General features: G+C 48.4%; 1 protein-coding gene across 6 annotated transcripts in view; it reads right to left on the bottom strand.

Moving 5' to 3' along the window:
- Dnase1 (deoxyribonuclease 1) overlaps positions 1-14,499 on the bottom strand; it is a 32,324-nt gene that overhangs the window by 2,157 nt on the left and 15,668 nt on the right. The window contains exons 1-2 of one of the 6 annotated variants that reach the window (XM_052759240.1): positions 9,687-12,769; positions 161-647 (exon numbers count right to left, since the gene is read on the bottom strand). In XM_052759240.1, the coding sequence (XP_052615200.1) occupies positions 161-307 (147 nt within the window). In that variant the 5' untranslated portion in view covers positions 308-647; positions 9,687-12,769. Of the gene's footprint in view, positions 1-160; positions 12,770-14,499 lie in introns of those variants that run through there. The other 5 variants (XM_052759239.1, XM_052759238.1, XM_052759237.1 and 2 more) reach the window with 5 other exon arrangements.

The raw sequence follows: 14,499 nt of genomic DNA, 5'->3' as shown, positions 1-14,499 counted from the left end.
CACCAGCAGCCCCGGGCATCAGACAGCCAGATATCTGACAACCCTGACATCCACCCAGGTGCTAGTAAGGCCTGAGGGTCACTGACTTCCGGGGCCTTAGGGAAGCTACCATCTCCCCTGGGGTCTGTCTGCTCTCAGGCATGGGCCACCCTGAACTTACTTTCACAATGTAGCCAGAGATGGTGGCATTGGACATCTTAGTCTCCCCGAAAGTCCGGATGTTAAAGGCTGCAATTCTCAGAGTCACAGCCAGCTCCAGCAGGCTGACCAGGGTGAACAATACCCCCATCGGCACTGTGCACCGCATCCTGTGAGATTGTGGGAGGTCAGGACAAAGAAGCAGCGACCCTGCCGGCAGCTCTCAAACTAGCTCCAAAGCCATCCCGTTCCCATGCTGTGCTAGAACACCAGCTGGAAGACGGAAATCCTGCACCTCGTACCACAGAGAAGCCCCTGGGTCTCCTCTTGAACTTACCTGAAAGCTGATCCTGGGAGCAACGCTAGTCTGAGAGGCTGTGGTCGCCAGAGATGGGACTAGCCAGAACAGACCTGCTCTGTCAGTGGGGTGAATCCCCAAGTCTGCTCTAGGACTGGCTGATGGACTAGGGAGCTCCTTCCACGGATGACCAAGCCTGATACGGAGATGCCTGTAGAAATAATGAGAATTCTGCCCGAAACCTGGAATATTCTGATAGTAATTTCTCCTTTCCCTTTTAAAGGAAAATTCTTTTTACAAAATGTATGAAGGAAAAAAGCAAAAAGCAGAGTGCAATTGCAGAGCTGCAGGCACTGTGGGTTGCTGGCCCGGCAATGCCAGCCTGCCCTGCCCTGCCCTGCCAGTTTTAAAGGTTCAGGCAGCTGTGGCCTCCCCAGGGCACGTGTGTAACCTCCACCTGGGAGCACCGAACAATGGGGCCGCCTCTGTGGCCCTCCCACTGGGGCCCTGCTCTGTCAGTGGGGTGAATCCCCAAGTCTGCTCTAGGACTGGCTGCACGTGCTGACTTCACCAGACATGGATCCTCCTCGCTGCTGTTAAAGCAGTGTCTGATAGTTTGTGCATGGTTATAAAATGTCCTTGCCCACCCTGTCTTCATCACCAGGGATGGGCAGTAGGTGTGCTGGCTTATCTACATGTGTCTGGTCTGGGGACCCTAAAGTCACCTTGTAGCCAGAGGATAACTTCCAGACATGTACATGGATTCTCAAGACAGCTGCTTTGCTGTGTGGCTTAGGACTGACCCCTCGCCTCCCAAGCTGGTAAGCTGCTAGAGGCTCTGGATGGGAAATGCAAGGCCGGGCAGTGGAAATTCTTCCTGGGGGAACAAGCTCAGGGGAGCCCCAAGGGCCTACATCACAAGCAGCATAACTTGGGGCTAGGTCTGCCATCATTTTTTCAATCCTTGTGATTTGTGTTCCTCCCCTGGGGCTGCTGAACAAGATACCACAATCCATGAAAACTGCAGCCAGAGGCCCCAAACCTAGGCCTTGTGTGCACCCCACTCCAGGGCAAGATTCCTGTCACTCCAGCCTCCACCTTCATGACCGTGTTGGCTTCTTTGGGGTCAGGTATCCCTCTGTTCCATTAGTGGAGCTGCATCTGAGTTCCTCCAGATAAGATCAGGATGCAGTCCCATCTCACCACTCTTGATCAAATCTGTGGTCCTTTTCCCCCTTAAACTGTGAGTCTGTGCACATATAGAGGCCAGAGGTTAGGACGTCCTCCTCTGTTGCTCTCCACCTTAGTTTTTGAGACAGTGTTTCTCACTGGATCTAGAGCTCACCAAACTGGCTAGAGCAGCTGGCCAGCAGGCCCCCAGAGCCCCCATCCTGCCTCCTAGTGCTGGGGTACCAGCACATGCTGCCACACTAATTACACGAGTGCTGTGTATCTGACCCCGGTCCTCATGCTGTGGGTGAGTAAGCAGTTCACCCCTGGAGCCATCCTCCCAGCTCCCGAAGCTCTCTTTGCCAAGTGTCAAGATGTGGACATCTTTTGGGGTGCCATCGTTCATCCCTCCATCAGAAGCTCTATGGGAACGGTTGTTGGCTCTCCAAGGACAACACTACCATGTTACAGGGACAGAACGTTCCTTAGGAAGGAAGAGCTTGTATACCCAGGGAGAAGTGGAGGTAGGGTGTCAGAGTGGGCAGCTATAGGAAGTTGGAAATCTCCCAGAGCAAGGTAGAGGACAGGATTGAAACAGGCTAAGGTCAACAAACTATAGCAGATCTGCCAGCTGGCCAGGGCACCTGGCATGTAGAACTAGAAGGAATCAATGAGGGTACAAAGGTAAATACACCTCCAGGAGGCCAGTGTCCGGGGCACTGATGCACATCTGCTCCTGTGTCTTCCACGTGGACAAGTCTCAGATGGAATCACCCACCTGCCTCTCTTGTTGGAACAGGGTCTCGTATAGATGATCTTCATCTTCTGATCCTCCTGCCTCCACCTTGCACATTCTGGGATCTGTGCTGGGATTGCAGGCAGGCATGTGCTGGTTATGAAGAGCTGGGGAACAACTATGATCCAGCCCCATTCGACTCTTTTCTTCAACTCTTTTCAAAAGTATGCATGCCCATGCTTCAGTTTTCAACCTGAGGCTGGAACAGACTTCAGTGAGCCAACACCGAGTTCCCACACACCCAGCAGGGATGCTGTGGCACCTGGTGGCTCAACACAGCTCACATTGTTCTACCTTGTTCACACATCTGAGAGACCAATGGCGGGAATGGGAGCAGACTTAGGGGCCGCCAATGTGCACAGGAAGGTGGCTTGGACTAGCAAGAATGGCATGTGTGGCTTTCAGCATAGGACCCCACCCGCTCTGGTTCTCAGCATATGGTAGGGAGCTAAGGTTCCTGGCTAAACTGTCACCCACTCCCTGCTCCTGGAAGCTCCCAGGTACCCCTGCCATCCTTCCAGCCAGCAGAAAGGTTAGCTTAGGCTTTAGGCAGCCGCTGGGGCCTGGGCACCAGTTGCATGTGGTGGCCCCCACAACAGGGCTCCCCGAGCAGCTCAGCTTGGGTCCACCTAGGTTTGAGTCGGGGCCATTCACTTAGGATAAGGGCTTCTCACCTGCTCTGTGGTTTGAGGGTCAGTGGACACACACTAATTAAATACAGTTTACCCCTCTTGGAAGGAAACCTCTGGGATGTTACACAGCCTCGCCTTTCTCTCCTGTGTCCCTCTGTGTCAACTACAGCTGTGTAGTCAGTAGCCGCAAAACTCAACATGCACAATAATAGTTATTTTCTCTTGTATAGAGGTCCGGAGGCCAGGTGGGATGCCTTTGTCCTGGGGCTGGACTAGAGGGACAAAAGAGAGGAAAGTGGAAACGACTAGATAAACAGGACATGTGATGCTCTTACACCTGTGTGCTGTCTCTGCCATGCCTGACATCAGCAGGAAGACATTCCTTCCATGCCAGAGCCCACTTTGGAGATGCAGGAGTAGGCACCATGGAAGGTAGAAGCAGCTCAGTGCTTCTGGAATTCTCAGTCCCATCAACAAGGAAGTATGTGTTGACAGCCAGTGGCTATGAGGAAAGCTGGCTACTTTTTCAGATCAGGTGAGCTTTTTTAAGGTCAGCTCTTAATCTACAATATTCTCTCTTTAAATTACTCTTGTCACTGGTACCAAATGGGGAAACAGCAAATAACAATGGTTTATTGAAGTATGAGCCAAGTCAAAGGATGTGGGACAAATCCTCTTAAGCACCATGACCAAAAACAAATAACCCCGGTGGGGCAGACGAGGTCGGGCTCAGTGCACCAGCCAGTGCTGCAGAACTCTCGCTAGAGAAGGAGCACAAAGTAACTCCAGTGGGTGCGCTCACGGCCAGATGTGTGAAGGGAGTGGTGACGTCAGCATTCTGCACATAGTGCTCAGTGCGGTTCAGACCCGCCATGATGACTACTTTATTCCTTCCTGTAGTGTCCTTGTGGAACTTACTGAGAAAGCATCACTGTGAAAATCGATGCAGGCCAAGACAAGGGTGGTAGCAGCAAAATTTCTGGCGAATGGACATATCCCAGGAATAATTATGATTAAAAATAGAGTTTATCACCAGGCGGTGGTGGTGCATGCCTTTAATTCCAGAATTCAGGAGGCAGAGGCAGGTGGATCTCTGTGAGTTCGAGGCCAGCCTGGTCTACAGAGCGAGTTCCAGGACAGGCAGGGCTACACAGAGAAACCCTGTCTTAAAAAACAAGAACAAAAAAATTTAATAATAATAATAATAATTCATGTTTGCTAACTTTTCCAAATGTTTGCTATAAATTGTGAGGTCATAAATTCTGCTCCCGTTTGCCTAACTATTAAAAATACATCTGGCAGTGATTTCCTTTGACCTAAGGGCCTCTAAAAGTATTATTACTGAATCTTCACTAAGTGTCTGCACCGAGGAAGCCTGGGAAGCTTTGACCTAGTGAGTCAGGCATGGCCTGAACTGGGGGTCATATATCTTACCTTCCTTAATACGCCTTCATTTCTCAATTGTTTCATTTATAAGAGCTTGTTCCATAACTTCCTAAGAACTGTTGCCATACTTTAAACATTTTACTTGTATTTAAATACATGAGTTTGTACTGATATAAGATCAGAAGTGGGAGGTGAGATGGACCAGTGGGTAAAAATGCTTGCCACACTAACCTGACAACCAGAGTTCAGTTTCTGGAACCCACATAAAGGTTTAGAAAAGAAATGACTCCCAAAAGTTGTGTGCACACACACATTGTAAGGTGGAAAATATCAGCAACCTCTGGGGAGTGGTGGGGAACGAACATTTCTCCAAAACAAGATTCAAGACTCAGCAACTGACCCTACCATCCTGAGTGCCGCTGATTACCACTATCTACAGGGCAAAGTCTCCCCATAGGTAAGAGACAAGAAGGGAGAAGACCTTGAACCTGAGTTCTACAGTCCCCAGTAAGGGCTGAGGGTCAGGGGCCACTGACATCACAGAAGACAGCCAGTATTTTGTGCTTCCTTATTAAAGAACACAGTGGCATGCGGGAATGATTTGTGCCCAGACAACCTTGAGTCTGAACAGACCTCTATCAGGAGTGTCTAACCCTGTAACACTAACATGGTCTATAAATAGCTGCATTCATAGCTGTCCTGGGATGCATGCAGCCCATAGGATGCATGGCAGACACACTTGTGCCTATATCTAATGCCAGCCTACAGCAAATAGAGGAGACAGAGCAGAGTGGTCATTAGCACCACCATGAAGACACACAGCTGAACCAGATGGGGAAATAGTACCCACTAAGGACAGTATCACCAATAAATTTCCTCAAAGAGAGACGAGAGGACGTAGTAAAAAGAAACTGGAGATAAGCTGGTAACTGCAAGGCTGATGTTTATTCAGATCCTGTAAAACAGTGATCTATTGATCTTACAAACATTTAACGAACCATTTGAGACAAGTGACAGACCTGGAGATACAGGCATACAATCCCAGCTGTTCAGGTTGACACAGGGCTATCAAATTCCAGGCCAGCTTGGGCTGTACTATGAGTTCAGTGCCAGCCTGAGTGACTTAGTGAGACCCTGTCTCAAAACGTTTAAAAAAATTTTTTTAGCTCAGTGGTAGAGTACTTACTTGCCCAGCATGTTCAAGGTTGTAGGTGCCCTCAACACACACAAAAGAAGCAATCAAGTAGTTTTAAATTTAAGTCCCTCTTGTATTCAAAATTAATTATAAATTTTAAAAGAACGGAGACCTAGTGAATGATAGACACTGTATGGCTTCCAGGTTTGGTTAATGGCACTGGGGTTACATAGTCAGCCATGAGCCACAGTGTGCAGAATGAGGTTGGCACAGTGTGCCCTGAGCCTGGGTGATAGATGCATGAAAGATCCTTGATGTCTATGGTCTAGATATATTGAAATTTTCCATGATTAATTTTTAAATTTATAAATAAATCAAACAAAAAAATCCTAAGGAACCTGAATCTGTATTCCTGGGATGTGGCCACTCATATTTCATTCAAAATAAACCTTTTTATTTCCTTAAAAAGAAAAAAAAACATTCAGTCATACAAGCAGATAGTGTGGCATCCAAAAATAGACTTGAAATGAAAACTCAAAATTATTTAACCCTGAGATTTACATCTCAAGAGAGCTCCTTGAATAGGGAGTAGTAGAATCTTGGAGAAGGAGAGGGAGAATCTTGGATGTGGAGAGGGAGAATCTTGGCTAGGAAGAGGGAGAATCTTGGGAGAATCTTGGATGGGGAGAGGGAGAATCTTGGATAGGAAGAGGGAGAATCTTGGCTGGAGAGAGGGAGAATCTGGCAAACCATGAGCAGGTGGGTTCTGGGCAGAGGGTGGGAATGTAAGCGTTTGATGACAGGGAAGTGGTAAACTGATGTGGACCATGGGGAAGGGAATTTCTTAGTCAGTTGCTGTCAGGTCCGGACTCGGAGCTATTGGGTTAGAGGTAGTTTTTGCCTGCTCCAGAACTACTCTTGGGGTTTCTGGAGTCAGGGATGTCATCTCAGACCCTACTGGGCTAGGGATACCACCCCTAACCTCTGATGGGCATCCTAACATTCCAGTCATAATGGACCCTAAGTGGTACTCCTGCCTTCCCTGCCCATCAATCATGGTGGCCCCACCCACCCAGATTTTCAAACCTCTGAACCATCCTAGGTCCCTGCACCCCTCAGCTTCTCCAGATGCATGCAGCTTCTCTACTTCTCCCTAAATGTGCAGTCACTACACTAACTATTACCAATGTCTCTAGGGCCTCCCTGCTCATCAGGACTCACCACACAGTCCACAGGGCTCCCAGAACACCTCATAAAGTTGTAATCAGATCCTTGATCACATTATTCTCCTTAAAATCTGTTGTCAGGTTCTCATTGTCCCTCCTATGAAATCCAATGCTAACCATGACCTATGGAACTAGCTCAGGGCCTTCCATTCAACCTTGAGAGCTGGGTCCTTTCTTGTCTTTTCAGTTTGGGTTTAAAGGTGACCTCCTCTAGAGAAACTGCTCTCCCTGCAGTCCCTTCCCCAACAGCCCCACTTTCCTCTTCTCATGCCCGTGCTGCCTGGTCATTTAAGGTGCTCAACAGTGTTTGTCTTGTTCACAGGCAGCTTCTTGGAAATACCAGCTTCCTGAGGCCGAGACCATAGCTCTTCTGTCTGTGGAAGTCTCTGGTGCCTTCAGACAGTCACACAGACAAAGCTGCAGGGTGGCTGAGCAACAAGCTTGCCCAGTCTGCTCCTTCCAGAGCTCCTTGAAAAGCATCCTTTGTCTAGGGATCCTCCAGAGAAGCCCGGCAGACAGCAAGAGGGGCACCCAAATAACACCTGCCACTTGGGTGGCACTGGCCAGAAGCTACCAGGGGTTTGGTAGCTGCTACAGCCACAGGGCCACTTCCTCACGGCCACTGAGTACTCCTCGGGGTCACTGTGCATTGGTCCCGTACACATAGCATCCTGGGGACAAAGGCAGCAGCCATGTCTTTGCCATGACATTGCTTTGTTCCCAGAGCAGGCCCCAGGTAGTCCTCAGTTCAGCCAGCTGCCCTTGGCCCAGGACCCAATATGGGCTCACCAGGCCTGCTCACTGGAAAGATGCCATTACCCCAGAGTGGAAAATTCCTCAGAACAACACCTGGTTTGTGAGTCCCACAGCTGCTGCACAGTCGTGCTTGGCTAGTCATGCTGAGCCCAGCATACCAGTGAGCACATTCAACTGTGTGGCATGTGAGACCAATGGCACTCCCAGGCAGACCCCGCTGAGTCCCTCCCCCACGTCCCCAACCCTTGCCTGTCACCACTACTGCTGTCTTTCTGCCTCTGCTTTCAGGGAACATGTAAATGGAAATGTAGAAAGTGCTGCAGAAGTCAGTGCCTAAGCCCATGGCAGGAAGAGATTTTATGTTCCCAATGGGCACATGACACCGAGCTGTACCTCCCAGGCATAAATAGTAGTTTAGGTGCTGATGTTACATTTATACCATCCGATTCACATGGCATGTCTTGTCTTACTTCTATTCTCTCTCCACTAACGGCATCTGACACACATCCTTGTGACTGACGAGTCTCGCCCTCAGAGAGGGTGTGCTGGTTGGAATAAGAATGGCCCCCACAGACTCATATATTTGAATGCTTAGTCATCAGGGAGTAGAATTGTTTGAAAGGATTAGAAGGATTAGGACACATGGCCTTGCTGGAGGAAGTGTGTCACTGGGGGTGGGCTCTGAGGTTTCAAAAGCCCATGCCAGGCCTAGGCTCTCTCTCAGTCTGTGGATCAGGATGTAGCTCTCAGCTTCCTCTTCAGCACCATGTCTGCCTGCATGCCACCATGCTCTTTACCATGATGGTGAGGGACTCAACCTCTGAAACTGTAAGCCAGCCTCCAATTCAATGCTTTCTTTTATAATAGCCGTCTTGGCCATGGTGTCTCTTCACAGCAATAGGACAGTGACTAAGACAGAGGGTAATCTAAGCTCACAGAGCTAGGACATGGGTAGTGCACTCTGGAAGCACAGAGCACCGAGAACCCAGTGGGTGGACGGAGGTCGAAGACCTTTCCTGTGGGAAAAGACAGCACTCTGGTACAGACTACAGCATGAGCACCTGGCACGAGGCAGCTCAGTCCTGTTCTTAGGTTTCCAAACTCCAATCCAGGTGGGTGACAAGTGACCTGGGGTGACAACAGAACTACAAAGCATGGTTAGAACACGAGAGGTGAAGGAGGCCCCAGGGCACTGCTCAGATGCAGATGCTTCGAGAAAGCAGAGGACCTGACATGGTGTACTGGGTAAAAGGCAGAGAACTTAGGGCAACAGCTCCCGTCAAGGAGCTACGTGCCCAGCTCTCTGGAGAGGGAGGCTTCCTACACCTAAACCTGAGTCCTGTACTGGCCAGCAACCCTGAGGCCAATGGCAGTGCTAACAGTGCCCCTTTGAATAATAACCACCAAAGTTCCAGCCACTGACCCTCGGATTAGCACATGCCTCTTTTTGTCTAGCTCCACTCACTCCTTCCTGGGAGAGGCAGTTGGCCTCAGACTTCCCCAGCCTGGCCCTGGTCTTGGCTCTGCTGCTCTCCACTCTTGCCTTTGGTTTTGTTGTTTTTTAAAGACAGGTTTCCCTACGTAGCCCTGGATGGCCTGGAGTTTGCTATGTAGACCAGGCTGGCTTTGAACTCATAAAGATTCACCTGCCTCTGCCTCCCAAATGTTGAGATTAAAAGCATATGCCATCACACCCAGCCACTCTCTGCTCTTTGCAACAACAGATAAGCAATGTAGCCCCAGCACAGGCAGTCCTGCCTCAGGTATGGGGAGACGATGACTCACCAGGGCCCCAGAGTGCTTCTCCCATCCCCTTGCCTGTGAGCTGTCACGTTCTCTTCTCTTAATCAATCTTTTCTCTGAGTTGGGGACATGCACACAAGACATATTTTCCAGGGGAGCTTGTGGGAGATTCAGCATTTCACAAGACCACAATGATGGCCTTCAGGACATTCATCTCCCAAGGCTTACAACAGGAAGCTGCCCCAACTCCCTACTATTACTGAGGTGGTGGCCTAAATAGAGACAGATATAGCCCCATGCTCCAGCCACAGGTCTGGAGTTGAAGCACACCTCCAGACGGAGTCACACATCTCTGAGGAACGGCGTCAGTTCCCCTGCCCTCTCACATACATCCATATCCACTCACCTTACAATGGTGGCATTCTGGACTCTCAACTTTGTGATTTGTGTGGAAGTACAGCTTCCCATCAGGGGTTAGCACTTCTCCAGCTTAGGCAGGAACAGCAAGAGCACCTGGGTGCTAGAGTAGGTCCAGCTTTTTGTCTTCTGGTCAACCCAAAGCCAGGGTTGGCCAGACATGTAGGTTTGTTGGGTCTGTGGAGCTGCAGGGGCAAGGCAGTAGCTCTGCCTTCAAGAACTCGTGGGAACAGCTCCTTTCCTTGCCTGGGCTCCTGGGAGGAGGCATTAATCTACAGAGGCACCTCAGCTCACCAATAACACAGCAGCAGCCAACTGGAAAGACAAGCTGGCTAGGAGACCACCAGCACTCTATAGACATCTTGATACTCCCATGTGCATGGTGGCTGGTTATGAAAGAAGAAAATGGAGTATTAGTAGGGTCAGTTATCTGAGCCAATAGGCACTACCATTTTTAATTTTTATCACAATCCTGACACACTGGCTCATTTGTTCTGTTTGCATGGAGAGAGTCTGGATAACAGGACCACAAAGGCATAAACGATGCAGCAGTTTTCAACAGACCAGGGCAGAGAGCTCCATGGAGGGAGAATGAGCAGAGTGTGCCCGCGACATCAGCAGCTCCGAAGGAGGTTCCAGACTTCAATGTGAGGAGTGGGGGACCCTTGAGTTCAAAAGACAGGGTTCAGAGAGCTGAAGGGGCTACACTTAACAGGGTAAAGTGTTGGAGAGGAGGCTGGTCACAGGTTCGCGCTCCAGGGTCAGGGTTGCAGAGGACTCCCTCAGCTACAGTTGGGACTTAACCATGCCTGTGAAACCACACAAGAGTACGGAAAACATCAGAAAAAGGGAGGTTGTTTTTGTTTTTGTTTTTTTTTGTAAAGCAACAGATGAACGAATAGTCTCCAGAGTCAAAACAGGATAAGTACACTTTGGGTACCCACAAGCCACCTTGCCAACTCTCACGTATTGGTAGAATACCCAGAGGGGCATCACCTTAGAAACACGCTAAATTAACTGCAGCCTCAGGCAGCTCTGGACTACTTAACCTAAGCCTAGAAGCAAACTGCAGAGGACCAAGGAACTCTGCCTGCCAAGCCAAAATCCAACACAGGTTAAAGGATACAACAAACTTCATCACCAACAATGTAAAATTCTGACACCCAATAAAAGGTGCGGGTCACTAGCGAGGATCCTCTCAGGAACACAGAAACCATGCAGTGTGTCAAAGAACAGAGGCTTCCTATAGAGAACTGTTAAACATGAACAGAAAATTAAGTAGGCAGAAACAAAAGAAATGCCACAGAACACCTCAGGATGGAGATGGGTGTCAAGGGAAGGATTCAGATCTGGCAAAGGGGACGGCATCACCCCCCATCGGATGGTGAAGATCCTTGACTTGCAGGCCAAGGCTGGTGGCTGAGAGAACTCCCTGCAAAGATGCTAACAAAATTAGCCAGAAGGCTGCTAATAGCAGAGGTGGAAAGACAAGACCCCCTGGTATGGGGTGAGGTTTACTTACAGGAATCCAACATGAGATGGCTCTAGCCATCTTGGCGGTAACTTCCATCATGCCTATCATAAGATTCTGCCCTTCAATCTACCCTATAGGATGAACAAGATTGTTAAGATAGTCATCCACCATCATTCAAGTTGTTTCTTCTCTTTCTTCTTAACCTTGATTGATTTATTTAGTGCATATGCATGTGTTTGTATGAGGGCACATACATCAGTGCAGGCAGGTGCCTTCAGAGGCCAAAGGAAGGCACCAGATCCCCTGGAATTGGAATTACAGCAGTTGTGAGCGCTGGACATCGGGCTGGGAACCACATCTAGACCCTCTGGAAGCAGTAAGGTCTCTTACCTGCTGAACCATTTCTCTAACCCCCTTAAACATTTAAAGTATTTACTATTATTGTGTGTATAATGTATGTATGGGTACAGGCATGGGTGTGCCTTGGTGTACATGTGGGTGTCAGGTGTCAGGTGTTCACTGGAGTGGTTCTCTCCTTTCATCGTGTGGATCCCAGGCGTTGAACCAGGGGTCATTAGACTTGTAGCTAGTGTCTTTACCCACTGATCCGTCTAACTGGCCCTGGACTGTGTAAGTGACCTTTGAATATGTCAGGAGTCTTTCAGAAAGCCAAGAGTATTTCAGCTGGCTGCAGCTCCTTTTTCTAGCTTGGCATATAAGCTCCTCTTCCTGCCTTAGGATAGGGGGACTCTTGTCTTTCCAATACCCAGGGCACACTTCTACTTACTAAAGTCTCCAATAATTTGGACTTTGCAAGCTGGATATGGTGGTTCAAACCTATAATCCCAGCACCTAAGAGGGTGAGGACTGCCACAAGTTTGAGGCCAGCCCGGGGTGCATAGTGAGTATTGGGCTGACCACAGCTCCAAATCTAGATGCTGTCTCCAAACAATAAAATAAATAAGACTTTGTGCAGCCCTGAATCCACCTCTTCAACCTTTAGTGGATTAGTTCTTACACACTAGGATCAGGGTTTCCAAAACATGGAACTTACCAGAAGCCGGAAGCCAGCTGAGTCACATGGAACATGCCTAAGGCAACCCCTGGACCCCTCATGCCAGTCTGAATCAGAGGAAGCATTAACAAATCACACAGGACCAGAAGAAACCCTTTCTCCTCAAGCGCCCTCCACTGATGAAGATTAGCATCGGCAAGAGAGAAAGCTTATGTCCCAGCAACGCAGGGAGCATTCAGAGTTGAGAAGCAACAAACTAGGAATTGTTTTATAAATTTTCAGAGGAAACACAACCTAGAATTATAAAACACTTTTAAAATGTACTAAAAGCAAACCCTGTCTCAAAAAAATCACTAAAAGCCGATCCAGAAATGAGAGTTAAAGGAACTAGCAGACAAAGGTGTAGCAGCTAATGTGACTGTCTTTGTATATTCCAGCAGGGAGAGGAGAATGTGAGGAATGGAAGGCCTAACTGGACTCCTTTAGACGAAAAATAATATCTGAAATGGCCAAAAGCCTGCCTCAAAGTGAGGTGATCTGATCCCCACACATTGTGCTTCTCACACACATCTGCGTTCACACACGTGTACACACACACCTGCATTCATACACAGGTGTACACACACACACCTGCATTCATACACAGGTGTAACAGGTGCACAAACACATACATGTATTCGCACACAGGTGTATACACACACACACATACCTGCATTTGCACATAGGTGCATACACATACACCTGCATTCGCACGCAGATGTATACACATATACCTGTGTTCACACACAGATGTATACAAACATATACCTGCACTCACACACAGGTGTATACACACACACCTGCATTCCAGCATAGGTGTATACACACACCTGTGTTCACACACAGATGTATACACACACACACACACACACCTGCATTTGCACACAGGTGCATAAACATACATACACCTGCATTCGCACACAGGTGTATACACACACACCCGAGTTCACACACAGGTGTATACACACACACCCACATTCGCACACAGGTGCATACACACACAACTGCATTCACACACAGGTGAATACACATACACCTGTGTTCACATACAGGTATATACACACACCTGTATTCACACACAGGTGTATACAAACATACACCTGCACTCACACACAGGTGTATACACACACACCTGCATTCCAACACAGGTGTATACACACACACCTGCTTTCACACACAGGTATATACACACACACCTGCATTCACACATAGGTGCACACACACACTTGCATTAGCACACAGGTGTATACACACACTTTCATTCACAAACAGGTTTATTCACACATACCTGCATTCACACACAGGTTTACACACACAGGTGTATATACACACATACACACACACACCTCTACACAGTAAATGAAACAATTAGGAGACTGAAGAGAGCATACAGACTGGGAGAAAATCTGTGCCAGTGATATATCTAGCAGGGGGTTAATATCTAGACTATATAAAGAACTAAAAATTAAATAATAAAAACCCCACCCACCTCAAATCAGTCACTAGATGGGTAAATTAATTAAGCAGAAAGATCTCAAAAGTACAAGGAAGACCCTACCCACTATGCTACCTCAGGACCATGTGGAGTCCTGTGACCACAACCCTGGTAGTCACCATTCTGGTGTCTACCCGACCTACCTCCACCTTAGGACTGTGCAATGTCCTGTGCCCCACCTCCACAGAGCACCACCTGTGGTGATATTTTATTTGTGCTTTAATAAATAAACTTTGCTGGAGATCAGAGGAAATAGCAAGCCAATTTAAGTAAACAAAGAAGTCAGGCAGCGGCAGCACATGCCCTTAATCCTGTCACATAGCAGGTAGGATCTCTGTGTGTTCAAGGCCACACTAGGGAATAGAGCCAAGCGTGGTGTCACACACCTTTAATTCCCAGTACCAACCATAGAGACCTGGAGGTCTGTACAGACAGACAGAAAGTGACAGAGCTGTGTAGGAAGAGGAAGTGAGGTAGCTGGGCTAAGAGAGCCAACGAGAAGGCAGAATAGCAAAGCAATAAAGTAACAGGAAGTAACGTGCATTTGGAAACTTCAGAGTTGATGAGGTAAGGTGAGCTGTGGCTTTCCCTATTTCCCTAATCTTTCTCTAAGACTTTCAACCCTATCTTTGGCTCCGTGTTTTTTATTTAATAAGACCATTTAGAAATTCATCTCCAACCACCCATTCCCAGTGTGACCCCAGCCTCTACCACCAAGGACCACCTAGAGAACCCAGCGAATGCTCCAGACTGCTGAAGATCGGCAGCAAGAACCATGT

This window comes from Peromyscus californicus, unplaced genomic scaffold (assembly GCF_007827085.1).
Source record: "Peromyscus californicus insignis strain IS unplaced genomic scaffold, ASM782708v3 Scaffold_3__1_contigs__length_106647218, whole genome shotgun sequence".
Taxonomy (NCBI): domain Eukaryota; kingdom Metazoa; phylum Chordata; class Mammalia; order Rodentia; family Cricetidae; genus Peromyscus; species Peromyscus californicus.
This window is presented reverse-complemented; position numbering and strand designations above follow the sequence as displayed.